Source organism: Cryptomeria japonica, unplaced genomic scaffold (genome assembly GCF_030272615.1).
Source record: "Cryptomeria japonica unplaced genomic scaffold, Sugi_1.0 HiC_scaffold_221, whole genome shotgun sequence".
Lineage (NCBI taxonomy): Eukaryota > Viridiplantae > Streptophyta > Pinopsida > Cupressales > Cupressaceae > Cryptomeria > Cryptomeria japonica.
In genome coordinates, this window is record NW_026729043.1 from 245053 (window position 1) to 259000 (window position 13948).

At 37.4% G+C, this 13948-nt stretch overlaps 3 protein-coding genes across 3 annotated transcripts; 2 read left to right on the forward strand and 1 right to left on the reverse strand.

Annotated features, from left to right (window-relative positions):
- Window positions 1–4521: 4521 nt before the first annotated feature.
- LOC131868837 (G-type lectin S-receptor-like serine/threonine-protein kinase At2g19130) lies at window positions 4522–5472 on the reverse strand. The gene has a single exon (XM_059215677.1). The coding sequence runs from the start codon at window positions 5470–5472 to the stop codon at window positions 4522–4524; it is 951 nt and encodes a 316-aa protein (XP_059071660.1).
- A 5869-nt stretch (window positions 5473–11341) lies between these two features.
- Window positions 11342–12431, forward strand: LOC131868838 (G-type lectin S-receptor-like serine/threonine-protein kinase At2g19130). The gene is made up of 2 exons (XM_059215678.1): window positions 11342–11550; window positions 11597–12431. The coding sequence occupies exons 1-2, from the start codon at window positions 11342–11344 to the stop codon at window positions 12429–12431; spliced, it is 1044 nt and encodes a 347-aa protein (XP_059071661.1).
- A 117-nt stretch (window positions 12432–12548) lies between these two features.
- LOC131868839 (G-type lectin S-receptor-like serine/threonine-protein kinase At2g19130) lies at window positions 12549–13708 on the forward strand (the record flags this gene model as incomplete). Its single annotated transcript, XM_059215679.1, has 2 exons — window positions 12549–13079; window positions 13172–13708. Coding segments are annotated over exons 1-2 (1068 nt in total), but the record flags the coding sequence as incomplete, so codon positions are not given.
- Window positions 13709–13948: the final 240 nt, after the last annotated feature.

Sequence of the window (13948 nt, forward strand, 5' to 3'; positions counted from 1 at the left end):
CCATCTTAGCCTTATCAGGCTCATTTTGCATTATGGCCTCCCTCTTTTCTTTTAAGGTCTGCATGAGATCTTCAAAATAAAGAATCGGGAATTTTATTTTCTCCTCGGGGTCTGCACATCTTGACACTGCAATAGACAACCTATATGGCTTAAAGAATTCTTCAAAAAATCTCCATCCACCCTTAGTGATCACAAAATGGTGAGCCATGGTAATAGTTGGGAAAATAGTTCCTTTACCTCTATTGGTTAGCTCTACTTCTTGTACTCCCCCAATTTGTCTCAGGACTTTTGCAATCCCTATCTTCAATGGAACCTGATAGGGTAGTAAAAAGGGGGTGCCTCTAAATCCAAACACTCTAAAAATAGTAGACACAGGGTACAAATATATGTCTCCCCAATTGTGAACAATCTTGATATCCTCTGCAAACTCCTTTGGTCTGAGAAACTCCAAAAGAGCCTTAGGAATTCTAGGGTTTTCTCTGCATAGAAGAATCCTGATTTTAGATGCAAAGCATCTATCAAAATTTAAATAACTTGCATCTTCTCTATCCCAAGATAGAACAATACTCCACAATTGCACTAGCATCTCCTCTTTATCCTTGACCTTAATCAGGTCCATCTCCTTTCCAAAATAATCAGCCCCTTTGAACAGAAACATATGCATTAACATGTAGTACCATCGAAATGGCCTATCCACCTTACCATTTTTTATTCCTACTAGCCCTTTATGAATTGCATCAGCAAGGTATGAGGCATAATCAAATGTTATTGCTAGGGAGGGGTTTAGAATTTGTGCAATCATTAACATATAATGGGTTGGGATATTCTTTTCAGCATCCTCTCCAAAAATCTGGCATAATGCCCAATACATACCCTTAGCTCTCAGAGTGAATAGGTTGAGAGAGAATGGTTCCATTGTGTTGGGGCTTACAACTGTTAAGCCCCCTATCTTTACAAAGAATTCTTTTAATGGGCCACTTCTAAGATGATCCCTTTGTGTGTTGTTAACCTGGGCTGACGACTCAAAGTCAATAGGTTCTAACAAATTGGAGGACTCACTGAGTTTAAACACTTTCCTGAATTCATCTTCATTTATCTCAATCAAGACTGATCCCTTTATGTTCCTGATGCATCTTGCCACAGAGTCATAATTCTGTGCAATCAGGGCTAACAGATCTACATCCATAAAAACATCTGGGACCACAAGCTTTCCTACATCCTACTCCCATATGCCATTCAAAGGAGCTGGGGAATTCCTCTGCCCAAAACCAACTTTGAAGAGTCCTAAGCCTGACAATCCTATTTCAGGGTCCCTCAACCAATTACCCTTATCATAAAGGACATCTCCAATTTTTAGACAAGGGTTCTTAGGTACTAGCTCTTTGGCCTTAGCCCCAGCATTGGTGGACATGGTTAATTTCTCTAAAAAATCATCACAGATATTTCGGTCCTGGTAATTAACTTTCCCTGTAAATTCTCTTCTGGGTGCCATTCTGGTCAAACAATTATACCACTAGAAGCTAGCACAGACCTCTAATGAAGTAATTCACATAGCAGTATTTGAGAACAAACCAAGAGTTATCAAGAAAAGCACAAGAAACCTAATTATTCGCCTGAAGAAAATCGCTCTGCAACAATTCGCTCTGCAACAAACTTCGATGAAACAATACTTAGCAATCAAGTTGATGCGAACTGAAAAGGGCAAGTTGGCATTTAAGTTTTTAGAAATTAACTCCACATGCTTCGGCTTTCTTTTCAAAATTAAATTCACCAAATCGAATTCAAAACTGGCTCCAACGGGTCATAATTTCTCTAAGTCTTTCCTCTGTTTCGCTCTTTTGCTACTTCGCAGAACATAAAACCCGTGCTCTTTTCTTTCGCGAAACAACGCTAGTTGTTGGATCTCGAGAACTTACATCGCCTTTTACTCTGTTTAATCTCTTTGCTTTAGTGTCGGGCCCTACCTCCTTTTCGCCACTTCGTGAAGTTTAACAGTCGTGCACTTTTCCTTCGCGAGGCCGCGCCAAGCATTAGATCAAACTCAAATCACTCGGCCTTTAGCTCCAACCGGGACCATCAATCCTTTTAACTAACCACGCCTCATCTTCATGGCTAACGGTTTTTGCCATTTCGCTGAGGTTAAGTTGCGGGCATCTTTGGGTCACGAAACAACAAGAAGCGTTGGATCTATCTTGAGATGAATGCCTTTTAAGTGGGCCCTTTATCTGAGAATTACTTACCCCACTTGTTATCCGGTTAATAAACGCCACATGGCAGTCGGCCATTAGCCCTAGAAACTCCTTTTGGTTCCACCCTTAATCCACCACGTGTTCCCTTTTACTATTCCCACATAACTGCTGATTACACCTAGGCGGGCCCTCAACCACTTTTTTAAACCACGTGTCACATCACTCCTCCATGTGATTTCCACCTGTCTTTCGCGACTTCATGAACATTATTCTTCATTTGGCTTGCAGCCACGAAACCACGAGAACCATTAGATCAAAACAGACCTGATCTGTTTTTAACTTCATACCATGCCTGTCCCTTGGGCCCATCGGCCTTTTCGCTACTTCACAATGACTAACTTGCTAGCATCTTATCTTCGCGAATTCACGTGAGCCGTTAGATCTCAAGAACTTGCTCATTGTTTACTCTTTTTATGACAACCTTGCCCGGACCCACGGCAAACTGAGTGCCTTGTCACCGCCATGTCATCGCCAACTGGGGTTACCACATTTACTACCACTCTCAGCGGGACCCTCCACCTTTTCGCTATTTCGCTGAAGGTATAGCTCGTGCATCTCCCGGCCATGAAACAACGAGAAGCCATTGATCTTTTTCCAAGCTCTACAAAAAGAAGTAGCTGTTATGCCATGTCACTCCTCTGTGTGATTTCCACCTGTCTTTTGTGACTTCACGAACATTATTCTTCGTTTGGCTTGCAGCCACGAAACCACGAGAACCATTAGATCAAAACAGACCTGATCTGCTTTTAACTTCATGCCATCCCTGTCACTTGGGCCCATCGGCCTTTTCGCTACTTCGCAATGACTAACTTGCTAGCATCTTATCTTCGCGAATTCACGCGAGCTGTTAGATCTCAAGAACTTGCTCATTGTTTACTCTTTTTATGACAACCTTGCCCGGACCCACTGCATACCGCCAACTGAGTGCCCTATCACCGCCATGTCATCGCCAACTGGGGTTACCACATTCACTACCACTCTTAGTGGGACCCTCCACCTTTTCGCTATTTCGCTGAAGGTATAGCTCGTGCATCTCTCGGCCACGAAACAACGAGAAGCCATTGATCTTTTTCCAACCCGGTCATTCTTTAATCAAAGAAGACCGCTTATCTCTAGGACCCGCCAAACCCTTTCACCACTTTGCGAAGGTTAAAACACGTTCAGCTTGATCTCACGAAACCACGTTGTCTGTTCGATCAGATGAAACTTGACCAGTGTTTAGCTTTGGTCCAAACCTATATGTCGGGTCCACCTTCGCCTTTCGCTACTTCGTGGAAACTAAGGTTCGAGCACTTTTTGGTCGCGAATCAACGCGGGCTGTCAGATCAACAGAAAATCGCATGATACTTATAAGGCCCGATGGACATTAGAAAAGGCAGATTAAAAGCGAACAAGAATAAAATATTTAAAGGGACTGCCTAGGTAAATGACAAGGGGAGAACACTTTTATGATAAATGGACCCATCACTTAAGTGAATACAGTAACGCTAAATTAGAAACCAAAAGGGCTTTTCTTAGGTATTGAAGCGACTTAAAACCTAAACCCTGAACCCCTTAGGATTTAAAACAAATTGAAAGAACTTCCTTCCTTCGATGTCTCTTTTATATTTATTTTTTTTATAAAAATGATCATCGTCGGAATTACGACGAATACCAAGCTTTCGACTGACGACTTCTTTGACTGTCGGCAGAGTCCATTGGATTGTCGAATTTCCGACGGACATGGCATCGTCGACCAATCCGACGCCGAGTTTTCAACAGTGGATTTGTCGACACTCCGACGAAAATTCATCGAAAATCCGACAAACGGCCATCGGAAATCAGCACCAAATGTACTAGTGCCAACTCAGACTTGAAATTCCTAGTTGCAATCTTCAATTCCTCGTAACTAAACATTCTAAGAAAGGAGTTCGAGGAATCTGCATACCTGTCCTTCGGTAGTAGCTGATTCCTTCGCCAGATGAAAACTGAAAAGATACCCAACACAACAGTGAGAGCACCAACAATACGAAGCACTGTGCCCACAATACTAAAGGTTTTGCGTTTCGTTGGAGGTTCGGAGGCTCCTACTCGGATGGAGACATTTGAACTGCTTTCCGATGGAAGGAGAGTTGCGCATGTTCAGCGAATCTCCGGACCAGATTTGGCAGGGCCCTGACGGCTGACTGAAAGAAAACGCAGTGCACGAGGATGCGTAATCATTAGCTAACGTCACACTAAGGTCGACGAATCTCTCAGTGCTGCTATTTTGGGCATCGCAGATAGACGGGCTCTATCGAACACAGCCACTGGACCCCCAGTCTTGTGAATCCCACGCGCCATTGTCTGAGTTGGAGTTGCAGGTTCCATAAGCACCACAGAGACCATATACGGCGCATGCGTCTCCGGGCTGAGACCAGTACGTGTTCCATTTACTGCCATCAACAAAAGCATTGACTTGCATTCCTCCGAACTTTGTTAGGACGTAACGTGAGAGCACAGTGTATTCAGGCTTCAATGTATAACTGAAATACAAACCAGAGCTACTACTTTCAACAATCATATGAAAGCTCTTGTTCAGGCCTGGAAGTCCACTGAAAATTTTGTCTTCCCAAGTTCCAGTCTCCCAATACTGTACAGAATTGTTCCATGTAACCACGAATTGTTTGGCCCCAGATGGATCCACATGCAAGGAGAAAAGCCCAGGAGCGGGATCCAGTGAGTTTTTCCAAGAAACTAGCTTTTGCTGTCCACCAAACCTCATTCCTGGCAATACTGCATTTAAAGGATTGTCGAAACTCTGCCAAACAGTTTCAGATTTATTGTTACCGCTCAGCATTAAAAAATTACCAGAATCCAATATCACAGCCCGGGAGGCCTTCTTCGACATGTTGACAGACCAAATAGAAGCACCCTCTGTATCGAACAGTACCAGATTACCTTCTCTTGACAGCTTCAAAACACCAGACCTGTTTCTGGCTGGAGTCTCCCTGTTTGCCACCCAAACAATCGTCTTCTCTGGTATTTTGGCATACCAGATGCCAATATACCAGTTGCTTCCATTTGGGCTGAAGAATCCCAACTCAAATGTGCCATTCTTGGAAAATATTGTCTGGTTTCCAGCAAGCGAGGCACCCAACGAAAGAGTATCTCCAGCCTCGACTGCAGCACCATAACTCTTCAAATGAGAAAACACTGTAACTACCAAGAAAAGAGTAAAGCATAATTTTGCCCTGTTTCCCATCGCTAAATTGTTGGCGACGGAGAGAACTTCTAGGCTGAAAGAGGAACGTCACTTTGAATTTATCGCTGTATCAGATTCTATGCATGATTCATAGAAATTTCTTGTGCTTCAAATTCACAGGCAGTAATTAATCACCAACTTATAATCAGAATAACCACTTCAGACAATGTTAATGTTTGTGGGAAGTCAAGTTGCAATCCTTTACCTACATCGCGTAAAAACCACCTTCAGCCCTTTAATATGATTCCAACGTCACCTTGAATTTATAGTTGACTATTTAATCCCTTTAAAATATATCGGATATGAATACTGACATGTCCGATATATTTGTTGTATGCGTCATGCTTAGAATTTTTTTCTGGGTAGAATTCGATGGCAATAATTAATCACCAGCCCATGTTCAAAATATCCAGTTCAATGTACGGCGTAGGAATGGAGATATGTTTCTATTTGTGGGAAGTCAAGCCACCCCTTTTTAATTTTTCATTTATAATCATATCACAAAGTCAATTGGGTAAGTATCTTGTTGGACACTTGGCTTGATGTCAATATAGTCTAGCAAATAATTGTTTGTTGTTTTTAAGATATATCTATGGAGTACAATAAGTCAATTGGTAGGTTGTTAAGAATATGAATCCATGTGTGATTAATGATTCTCTCCTATTCTTTTTTCTCTATTTTTCTTTTGCACGTTCTATCATTCTTCCTTTCTTCATTCTCTCTAATCCATCTTTCTAACTATTTATTCCTCTTTGTTTCTTCATTCCTCTCTCTATATATCTCTCTTTCTTGTCCATCTCTCCATCTCCCTTATGTAGTCTCTCTTCCACTTTCTCACTATGTGACATTTCAATGGAAGTATGAGGAGTCATTTCTTAGGTGACATTTGTGCTCAAGAGGTTATTCAACTTGAAATTCAAACATGAATTGATTTTGAAAAGTACATTTGTATTTTTTGTTAAAATGCATGTGAGTTCGGTGAATATGTTGGCACCCTTCAGTGTCATAAGTGCTCTACTTCATACAAGACAAAGTCATTATTAATGTCTTGTAGAATTGTCACACTATTAACTTATCATATTATATTATTTGAGAATCTATTTTTCACAATCTATATGATGCATAACTCTATACTAATAAATTTAATTTTATTAGTATTATTTTAAATTAAATAAAAATTAATTATTTGCATTAAAACTAAAACCTAAACCTAAACCTAAACCTAAACCTAATTAAGACAATTATGTTAACACACTTAATAATTGTGGCAAATCATATGCTAGAAATCAAAAACCTAAAAATAAGAAGAGAAAGAGCTCAAATAAATTTTGTGGTTGATATGTCAAAAGTGTTTACAAATTCATGTAAGTTTTAACTTGTAATCATAGTTTTGATCTTCCTCAAAACCTTAACCTTATGTGTATTTTTCACCTAAAACTTGTATTGTTGACTTTCGACAAACCAAAGACTTGGTGGTGTTGAGAAACACCATTAAGACTTACTATGGTAATCAAAATTCCTTGAGACGTTCTCTAAGTAAAATCAAGCCCTATTTATTGATTCACTAGTTTCTTGAGAAATTAGACGATACATCAATTAATATATGAAACATATGTATAAGTAGTTGATGATGATCCAATGTAATTATATATTAAATTATTTCTTTAGAAAATGTCATTGTGTGGTAGATTAAGTGCACAAAGGATATGCTTGATATTATTAATTTAGTTGCATAAATTAACTGAAAAGTCAAGTTAATTTGTCAATTCAGAAAGAACCAATATGATTGAATCCCATAGCATTCTATTTTTGAATTTGTGTAATTGCCTCAAACACAAGTGAATCACCTAAAATTATGGAAGATTTCCCCACAGCTGCTTCAAACAAAATAATCAATGCCATGAATTCAGTGCTCTAAACAATAAAAATAACCCAATCAATATGAAAATCAGTCAGCTCTTGCACCAATGACATGGCACATTTTTTCCAAGTAGATGTCAACCACTGATGGATCGCACCTCCCCACAACTCAAAGCTAGCAACGATGAATTGTGGCTAGAAATAAAAAAATAGAAGTCATTGGCAAAAGTACTGATATAAGCTTTTCTTGGTACTGTGAATATGCCAAAATTGGAAAAAAAACCAATCCAAAAAACAATCTGAACCAGATTTAATAAACAATTTTTTATTGATTTTCTACATGCATTATTACTAAAATCTAGATTGATAAACTGATTGAAAAACATCTATAAATTTCAAACAGTTTCATATTTTTTGAATCCAAAAGATATACCACATTCTATGCTTCATATACTATAAGATTAAAAAAAGAAAAAAAAATCAAAATTTTGACTAAGTTATGGTGGCCAGGCATACGATTTTTTTTATTTTAAAAAAATTGTAGTAAAAACCTCATAGCTAGCTATTTACTTGGAAAAAAAATTCAAAAAAAATTCATCACTTCTAGACATGTGTCATCTATTTATATTTAAAGTTTCATAAAAAAAATATTATGGTTTGCTTGTACTTAGGTTGGTCAGACATACACCTCTTTTTTATCTTTTTCTTGAAAATTTAGTACTACTGCAAATTGAAATTTCAAATTTTCACAAAATAGATTTATTAATTTTTTTTAGAAGACAACTAGTAGTAGCTTAGAAATTGCATTCAATTTGCCTCAAATTTTGTTCTTGCATATTTTTGAAGTTATGTTGATAGCCTACTCAAATTTTCATGTCAAGCTACCTAACCTTGTATTTTTAAATTTTCATCGCCACTTAAGGGCCTAGTTTGTCTCATCGTGATCCTACACATAGCCAAGTTTTGATCTCATCGATGGTTAACATGCAAATTAGGGAAAATGAACTCTCTTGATTATTACTTTGGATGTGTCAATATATTGGTTTCTTCAAGATTATCTTTTAAACTTTATGATAAATATATATTTAAATATAATAGAATTACATAATATTTAAATTATTAATAAATAATAAATACTATTTTCATTTTATCTAATATTATATAATATTTAATATAGTATATATCAGCATTATTTTATAATTATAGAAACAATATTTTTTATATATAATTATATTATATTTAAATTATTTATCAATAACATATATTATTTAAATTTTATTTAATATTACATAATAAAGAGTAAATTTATTTAATAAAATTTTATAATCGTAGAATTAATATTTATTCTAGTTAATTATAATTTATTTTAGTATGTGATTATCAATGCACAAAAGTCATTAAGTGGGTGTGGACCTTTGTTTGGTCCTTAGGAGCACTTGACCTCATAACCTATCAATATTCAAGAGCATAGAATCAAAATAATATCTTCACAGTCATAAGGTTGTATGGGAAAGTTCTAAAGAAAAAAGCAAGTATGGGTATAAGTAAAATATTTGTATAGTTTAATTTAAGACTTCCAAAGGTAAGAAACAAGTATAAATGAGACAAGCGAGAAAGAAGATGCAATAGATCAACTGTAACAAATTCATACCAACAAATATTTATATCTTCATACATATTCAATAAAAAATAACATCCTATGCAATTTTCAAGTACCTCCCTCCCTTGTCACTCTCTCCTCTACAAAATCCAACTTACCAATTAGTATAATTATGTATGACGTGTCCAATATTGTAATTACAGATATTTTATGTTTATATCCCTGAAATGTCCAAGATGCCTTTATTCAAAGGTTATATGGAAAACAACTTCGAATAAAGGTCACCTTTGTTTGAGAGAACCTTTCATTTGAAGGTGTTATTTTATTGATTTGGAAACATTCAAATAATACTTCCAAATGAAACTATTATTAAAATAATATATCAAAAAGGTAGTAAAATAAACTTGACAATTTTGCTTTCACATTTTGTAGGATTTCTCTCCTCTCTCCTAATTTTCTCTTTATATATCTCCATCTATATCTCTTTTATGTGTCTCTCTTTCTATATTTCCATTTTCATGTTGAATGGATTTTAAGAACAACAAACTGAAGAAAAATAAAATATAAAATTTATAGTAAAGAGGTACCTTCTCTTCAAAAGAACAAGCTAGATCTACTTTCATAGCCTTTTTTTTCTAAGAGTTTCTTTTATATATAAGTAATTTCTAATACATTTAGATCATGTATATCTTGATAGATAAAATTCTTCTAATGAAATATTTTTCAAGAAACCAATGAATCATATTTTAGCACAATAAAAACTATGAACATTTCAGCTTATTGCAAGAGAGACTCATTTCTACGATCACAAAATCAAATTATTATCATGTTCAAACTAAAAATACTTTGAAAAATTCAACTCTATGCTAAAAAATCACTTAAAAGTAACTCTCATTGAATCCTTTCAATTTCCATTGTAGAATTCCTCTCAACATTAATTACATAGTTTCATAATTTTATTATTATTATAAATAATTATTTGTATATAAATATCAATATAATTAATAAATATTTCAATTGTGATATAAATAAAGCTAAATATTAATATTAATTAATTTTATATTAATTAAATGCATTTAAGACAATTAATTGTTCCATAACTTATATTTATTTTTTTAAATTTAATTTTAACTAAAATCATTTGTTTAATAATAAAAATATCTTAACATCGTCTTGTTAAAGGCATTGGGGGTGTTGATACCATTAAAAAGAGATGGGAAACAAAATGAGTTGCCCCCCAAAGTGAGTGGTATAAACTAAATTTCAATGGAGCGACATGTAGCAATCTTGGGACATCGGGTGTATGTTGTGTAATTAGAGATTAGGAGGGTTTAATTAAAAGGGAAGTCTCTAGACCTTTGGCAAAAGGGACTAATAATGAACCTAAAATACAAGCATTCATAATCAACACGTGGCTATCTAGCCAACTAAAAAGCAACTCATAAAGAAGAGTTTTCAAAAAAAAAAAAAAGTGTCTCCTTTGTATGGGTTGCTTTTTAGTCGGTTGGATACACCTTTCCATAATCAACCTCTAATTGAAACTAAAACGTGGTTTATCAAAGCTTAAAATTGAAGGTGATTTGACATTGGTGATAAATGTTATTCAAACAAAAAAAACTACACAGTTGGAAGTTAGAGACTCTATTTAATGAAGCTAGGCATTTGATGGCGCATTTCATAGAGTTCACAATGAAACATGTTTACCAAGAATCCAACGAAGCATTGACTCACTTTCCAATAGAACTATTACTAGTAGGTTCTAATTATGAAGCTGATAGAATACATCAGCCCCATATTGTACATTATAAGACCACTGTATTATGTCGGCCCCGTAAATGACACCTCACTAGTGAGGATAGATGTCACATCAGCAAGTACACCCACTAAGCATTAATTTAAGAAGACATGGATTTTACTTAATACGATAGGTGTCAAAGTTTGCTTATGTGAGCATCATCCAATCAAACGGGGCTAGAGTGGTGGAGAATGTCCTTTCAAATTATGATCACAACTTCATCTTTTCACCTTCTCTATACTATGAGTTGGCCCGTATTATAATGTTGAGTCTCCCACCTCCAAATAATTATGATAATATTAGTGACCTTATAAAAGAATTTATGTAACTTCAAAACCCATATCTTATTTAATGAGATTTGACAAGGTTTGTCTATAAGAAGACGACGACAAAGTGTCCACATAAGACAATTACTTACCGACTCTGCTCTATGATTTGACCCCCACCTTTGAAGACGCCCTCGTGTTTCACATTGACTCGGTGATAAATTACTACCGTTGAATTTGAACTATAAAAAATTCTAAGCATGAAGCATAGAATGTGATACAAATACAAATTCTAAGTGACGTTTCTACTTCAGCCTAGAAGTTCTTTCCGTCGCTAACAATTTAGAGATGGAAAAGAGGGAAAAATCATGGAAAACTCTTTTCTTTGCACTTACAGTGTTTTCTCAACTGAAGAGCTATGGTGCTGCAATCGACGCTGGAGATACTCTTTCGTTGGGTGCCTCGCTTACTGGAACTCAGACAATAATTTCACAGAATGGCACATTTGAGTTGGGATTCTTCAGCCCAAATGGAAGCAACTGGTATATCGGAATCTGGTATGCCAAAATACCAGAGAAGACGATTGTCTGGGTTGGCTAACAGGGAGACTCCCGCCAGAAACAGGTCTGGCGTTTTGAAGCTGTCACGAGAAGGTAATCTGGTATTGTTTGATGCAGAGGGCGCGTCTATCCGGTCAGTCAACACAACAAAAAAGGCCTCCCGGGCTGTGATAATAGATTCTGGTAATTTTTTAATGCTGAAAGATGACAATAAATATGAAACTGTTTGGCAGAGTTTCGACAATCCTGTAAATACATGGTTGCCAGGGATGAGGTTTGGTGGACAGCAAAAGCTAGTCTCTTGGAAAAACCCAATGGATCCCACTCCTGGCCTTTTCTCCTTCCGCGCGGATCCGTCTGGGGCCAAGCAATTCGTGTTGACATGGAACAAATCTATACAGTACTGGGAAACCGGAACTTGGGACGGCAAAATTTTCAGTAAACTTCTAGAAATGGCAAACTTGGACAAGGGCGTCCATGTAAGGGCTGAAAGTAGAAACTCTGGTTTTTATACCAGTATTACATTGTTGCCTGAAATCAATGTTCTCCCACGTTTCGTCCTAACCAATTTAGGAGGACTGCAAATAAATGCTATTATTAGGGGCAGTAAATGGAACACATTCTGGTCTCAGCCCGCAGATGCATGCGCCGTATATGGTCTCTGTGGTGCTTATGGAACCTGCAACTCCAACAATCTTCACTTTTGCAGCTGCGTGGAAGGCTTCGCGCCCACAGACAATGGTGCCTGGGATTCCCAAGACTGGGGATCCAGTGGCTGTGTTCGACAGAGCCCATTAAACTGCGATGCCAAAAATGGCAGCACTGACAGATTCGTCGACCTTAATGTGACGTTGCCTAATGATTACACTTCCTCATAGTCTGCACCAACAAAGAAAGATTGCCAGAAACTCTGCTTCCGCAACTGCTCATGCACTGCATTTACTTTCAGTCCGCCTTCAGGGCCTTGCCAACTCCGGTCAGGAGATGTGCTAAACATGCGCAACTCTCCTCCGTCGAAAAGCAGTTCAAATGTTTCCATCCGAGTAGGTGCTTCTGAACTTCCAACGAAACGCAAAAGCACAACTATTGTCGGCACAGTGCTTGGTATTGTTAGTGCTCTCGCCGTTGCTTTGGGTATCTTTTCAGTTTTCATCTGGCGAAGGCGTCAGACGGATAGGTACGCAGATTCCTCGGACTCTTTTCTTAGAATGTTTAGTTACAAGGAATTGAAGATTGCAACCAGGAATTTCAAGTCTCAGTTGGGGAGAGGAGGATTCGGTTCAGTGTTCAAAGGATCTCTACCAGACGGTACAATTGTGGCCGTAAAAAGAATGGAGTGTTCACGACAAGATGAGAAGCAATTCCGAGCGGAAATTAGTTCTCTTGGGAACATACATCATATGAATTTGGTAAGGCTTCGGGGATTTTGTGCACAAGGATCGAGACGGCTGTTGGTTCATGATTACATGCCCAACGGTTCTCTAAATTCTTTTCTGTTCACAAGTCAGTCTAAAAGTAAACGGAGGGTACTCGATTGGAGATCGCGTTAGGCACTGCAAGAGGGTTACATTATCTCCACGAAGAATGCAGAGATTGCATCATTCCCGGCGATGTCAAGCCCGAAAACATTCTGCTGGACAGTAATTTGTCACCCAAGTTAGCGGATTTCGGGCTGGCAAGGCTTGTGGGTAGAGATTTTAGCCGTGTGCTGACCACTACAAGAGGAACGAGAGGGTATTTGGCTCCAGAGTGGATCTTTGGTCTTCCCATCTCTACCAAGGTTGATGTCTACAGTTTTGGTATGACGCTTTTGGAAATTATTTCGGGGGGAAGAAATATAGACTTAAACATGCAAGATTCAAGTTTGATTTACTTTCCCGCATGGGCTGTAACACAAATTCAGCAGGGGAAGACAATTAATGTTGTGGAGAAGGATGTTGTAGAGGCGGCAGACATGGAAGAGGTGAGAAGAGCATGTGTTATAGTGTTGTTATGCATTCAAGAGGACGACGAAGTAAGGCCAAGCATGAGGCAAGTGGTGCAGATGCTAGAAGGGAAGATGGAGCCTCAACCTCCGCAGATTCCAAGCTATGCGTTTATGGACAAGCATGTAGACCAAAGCGACATTGACAGCTATGGAAGTTACAGTCACTCGGTACTGAGTGGTTTGCTAGTGTAGTTATTAGTTATTTATTGTATTGCTTCTCACTTGGTATGGTATTAGAGTATTATATGATTTGTGTTATTGGAAGAATTTGTGAGAGGAAGTCTTCTTTATTTTAAAACATTAGATAACAGGGTTTTGTGTGGAGAGGTATCTATTCAAAGATTGTATTATTAGATGAGATTCACATTCACGCCCTGATATATGAATAGTTTTATTTAATAAAGATTT

Bases quoted from the DNA above. Each gene is read 5' to 3' on its own strand.
- LOC131868837 (XM_059215677.1), bottom strand. From the start codon at position 5,472: ATGGGAAACAGGGCAAAATTATGCTTTACTCTTTTCTTGGTAGTTACA.
- LOC131868838 (XM_059215678.1), top strand. From the start codon at position 11,342: ATGGAAAAGAGGGAAAAATCATGGAAAACTCTTTTCTTTGCACTTACA. The intron at 11,551-11,596 runs GTATGCCAAAAT...GTTGGCTAACAG, and splicing joins AACTGGTATATCGGAATCTG to GGAGACTCCCGCCAGAAACA.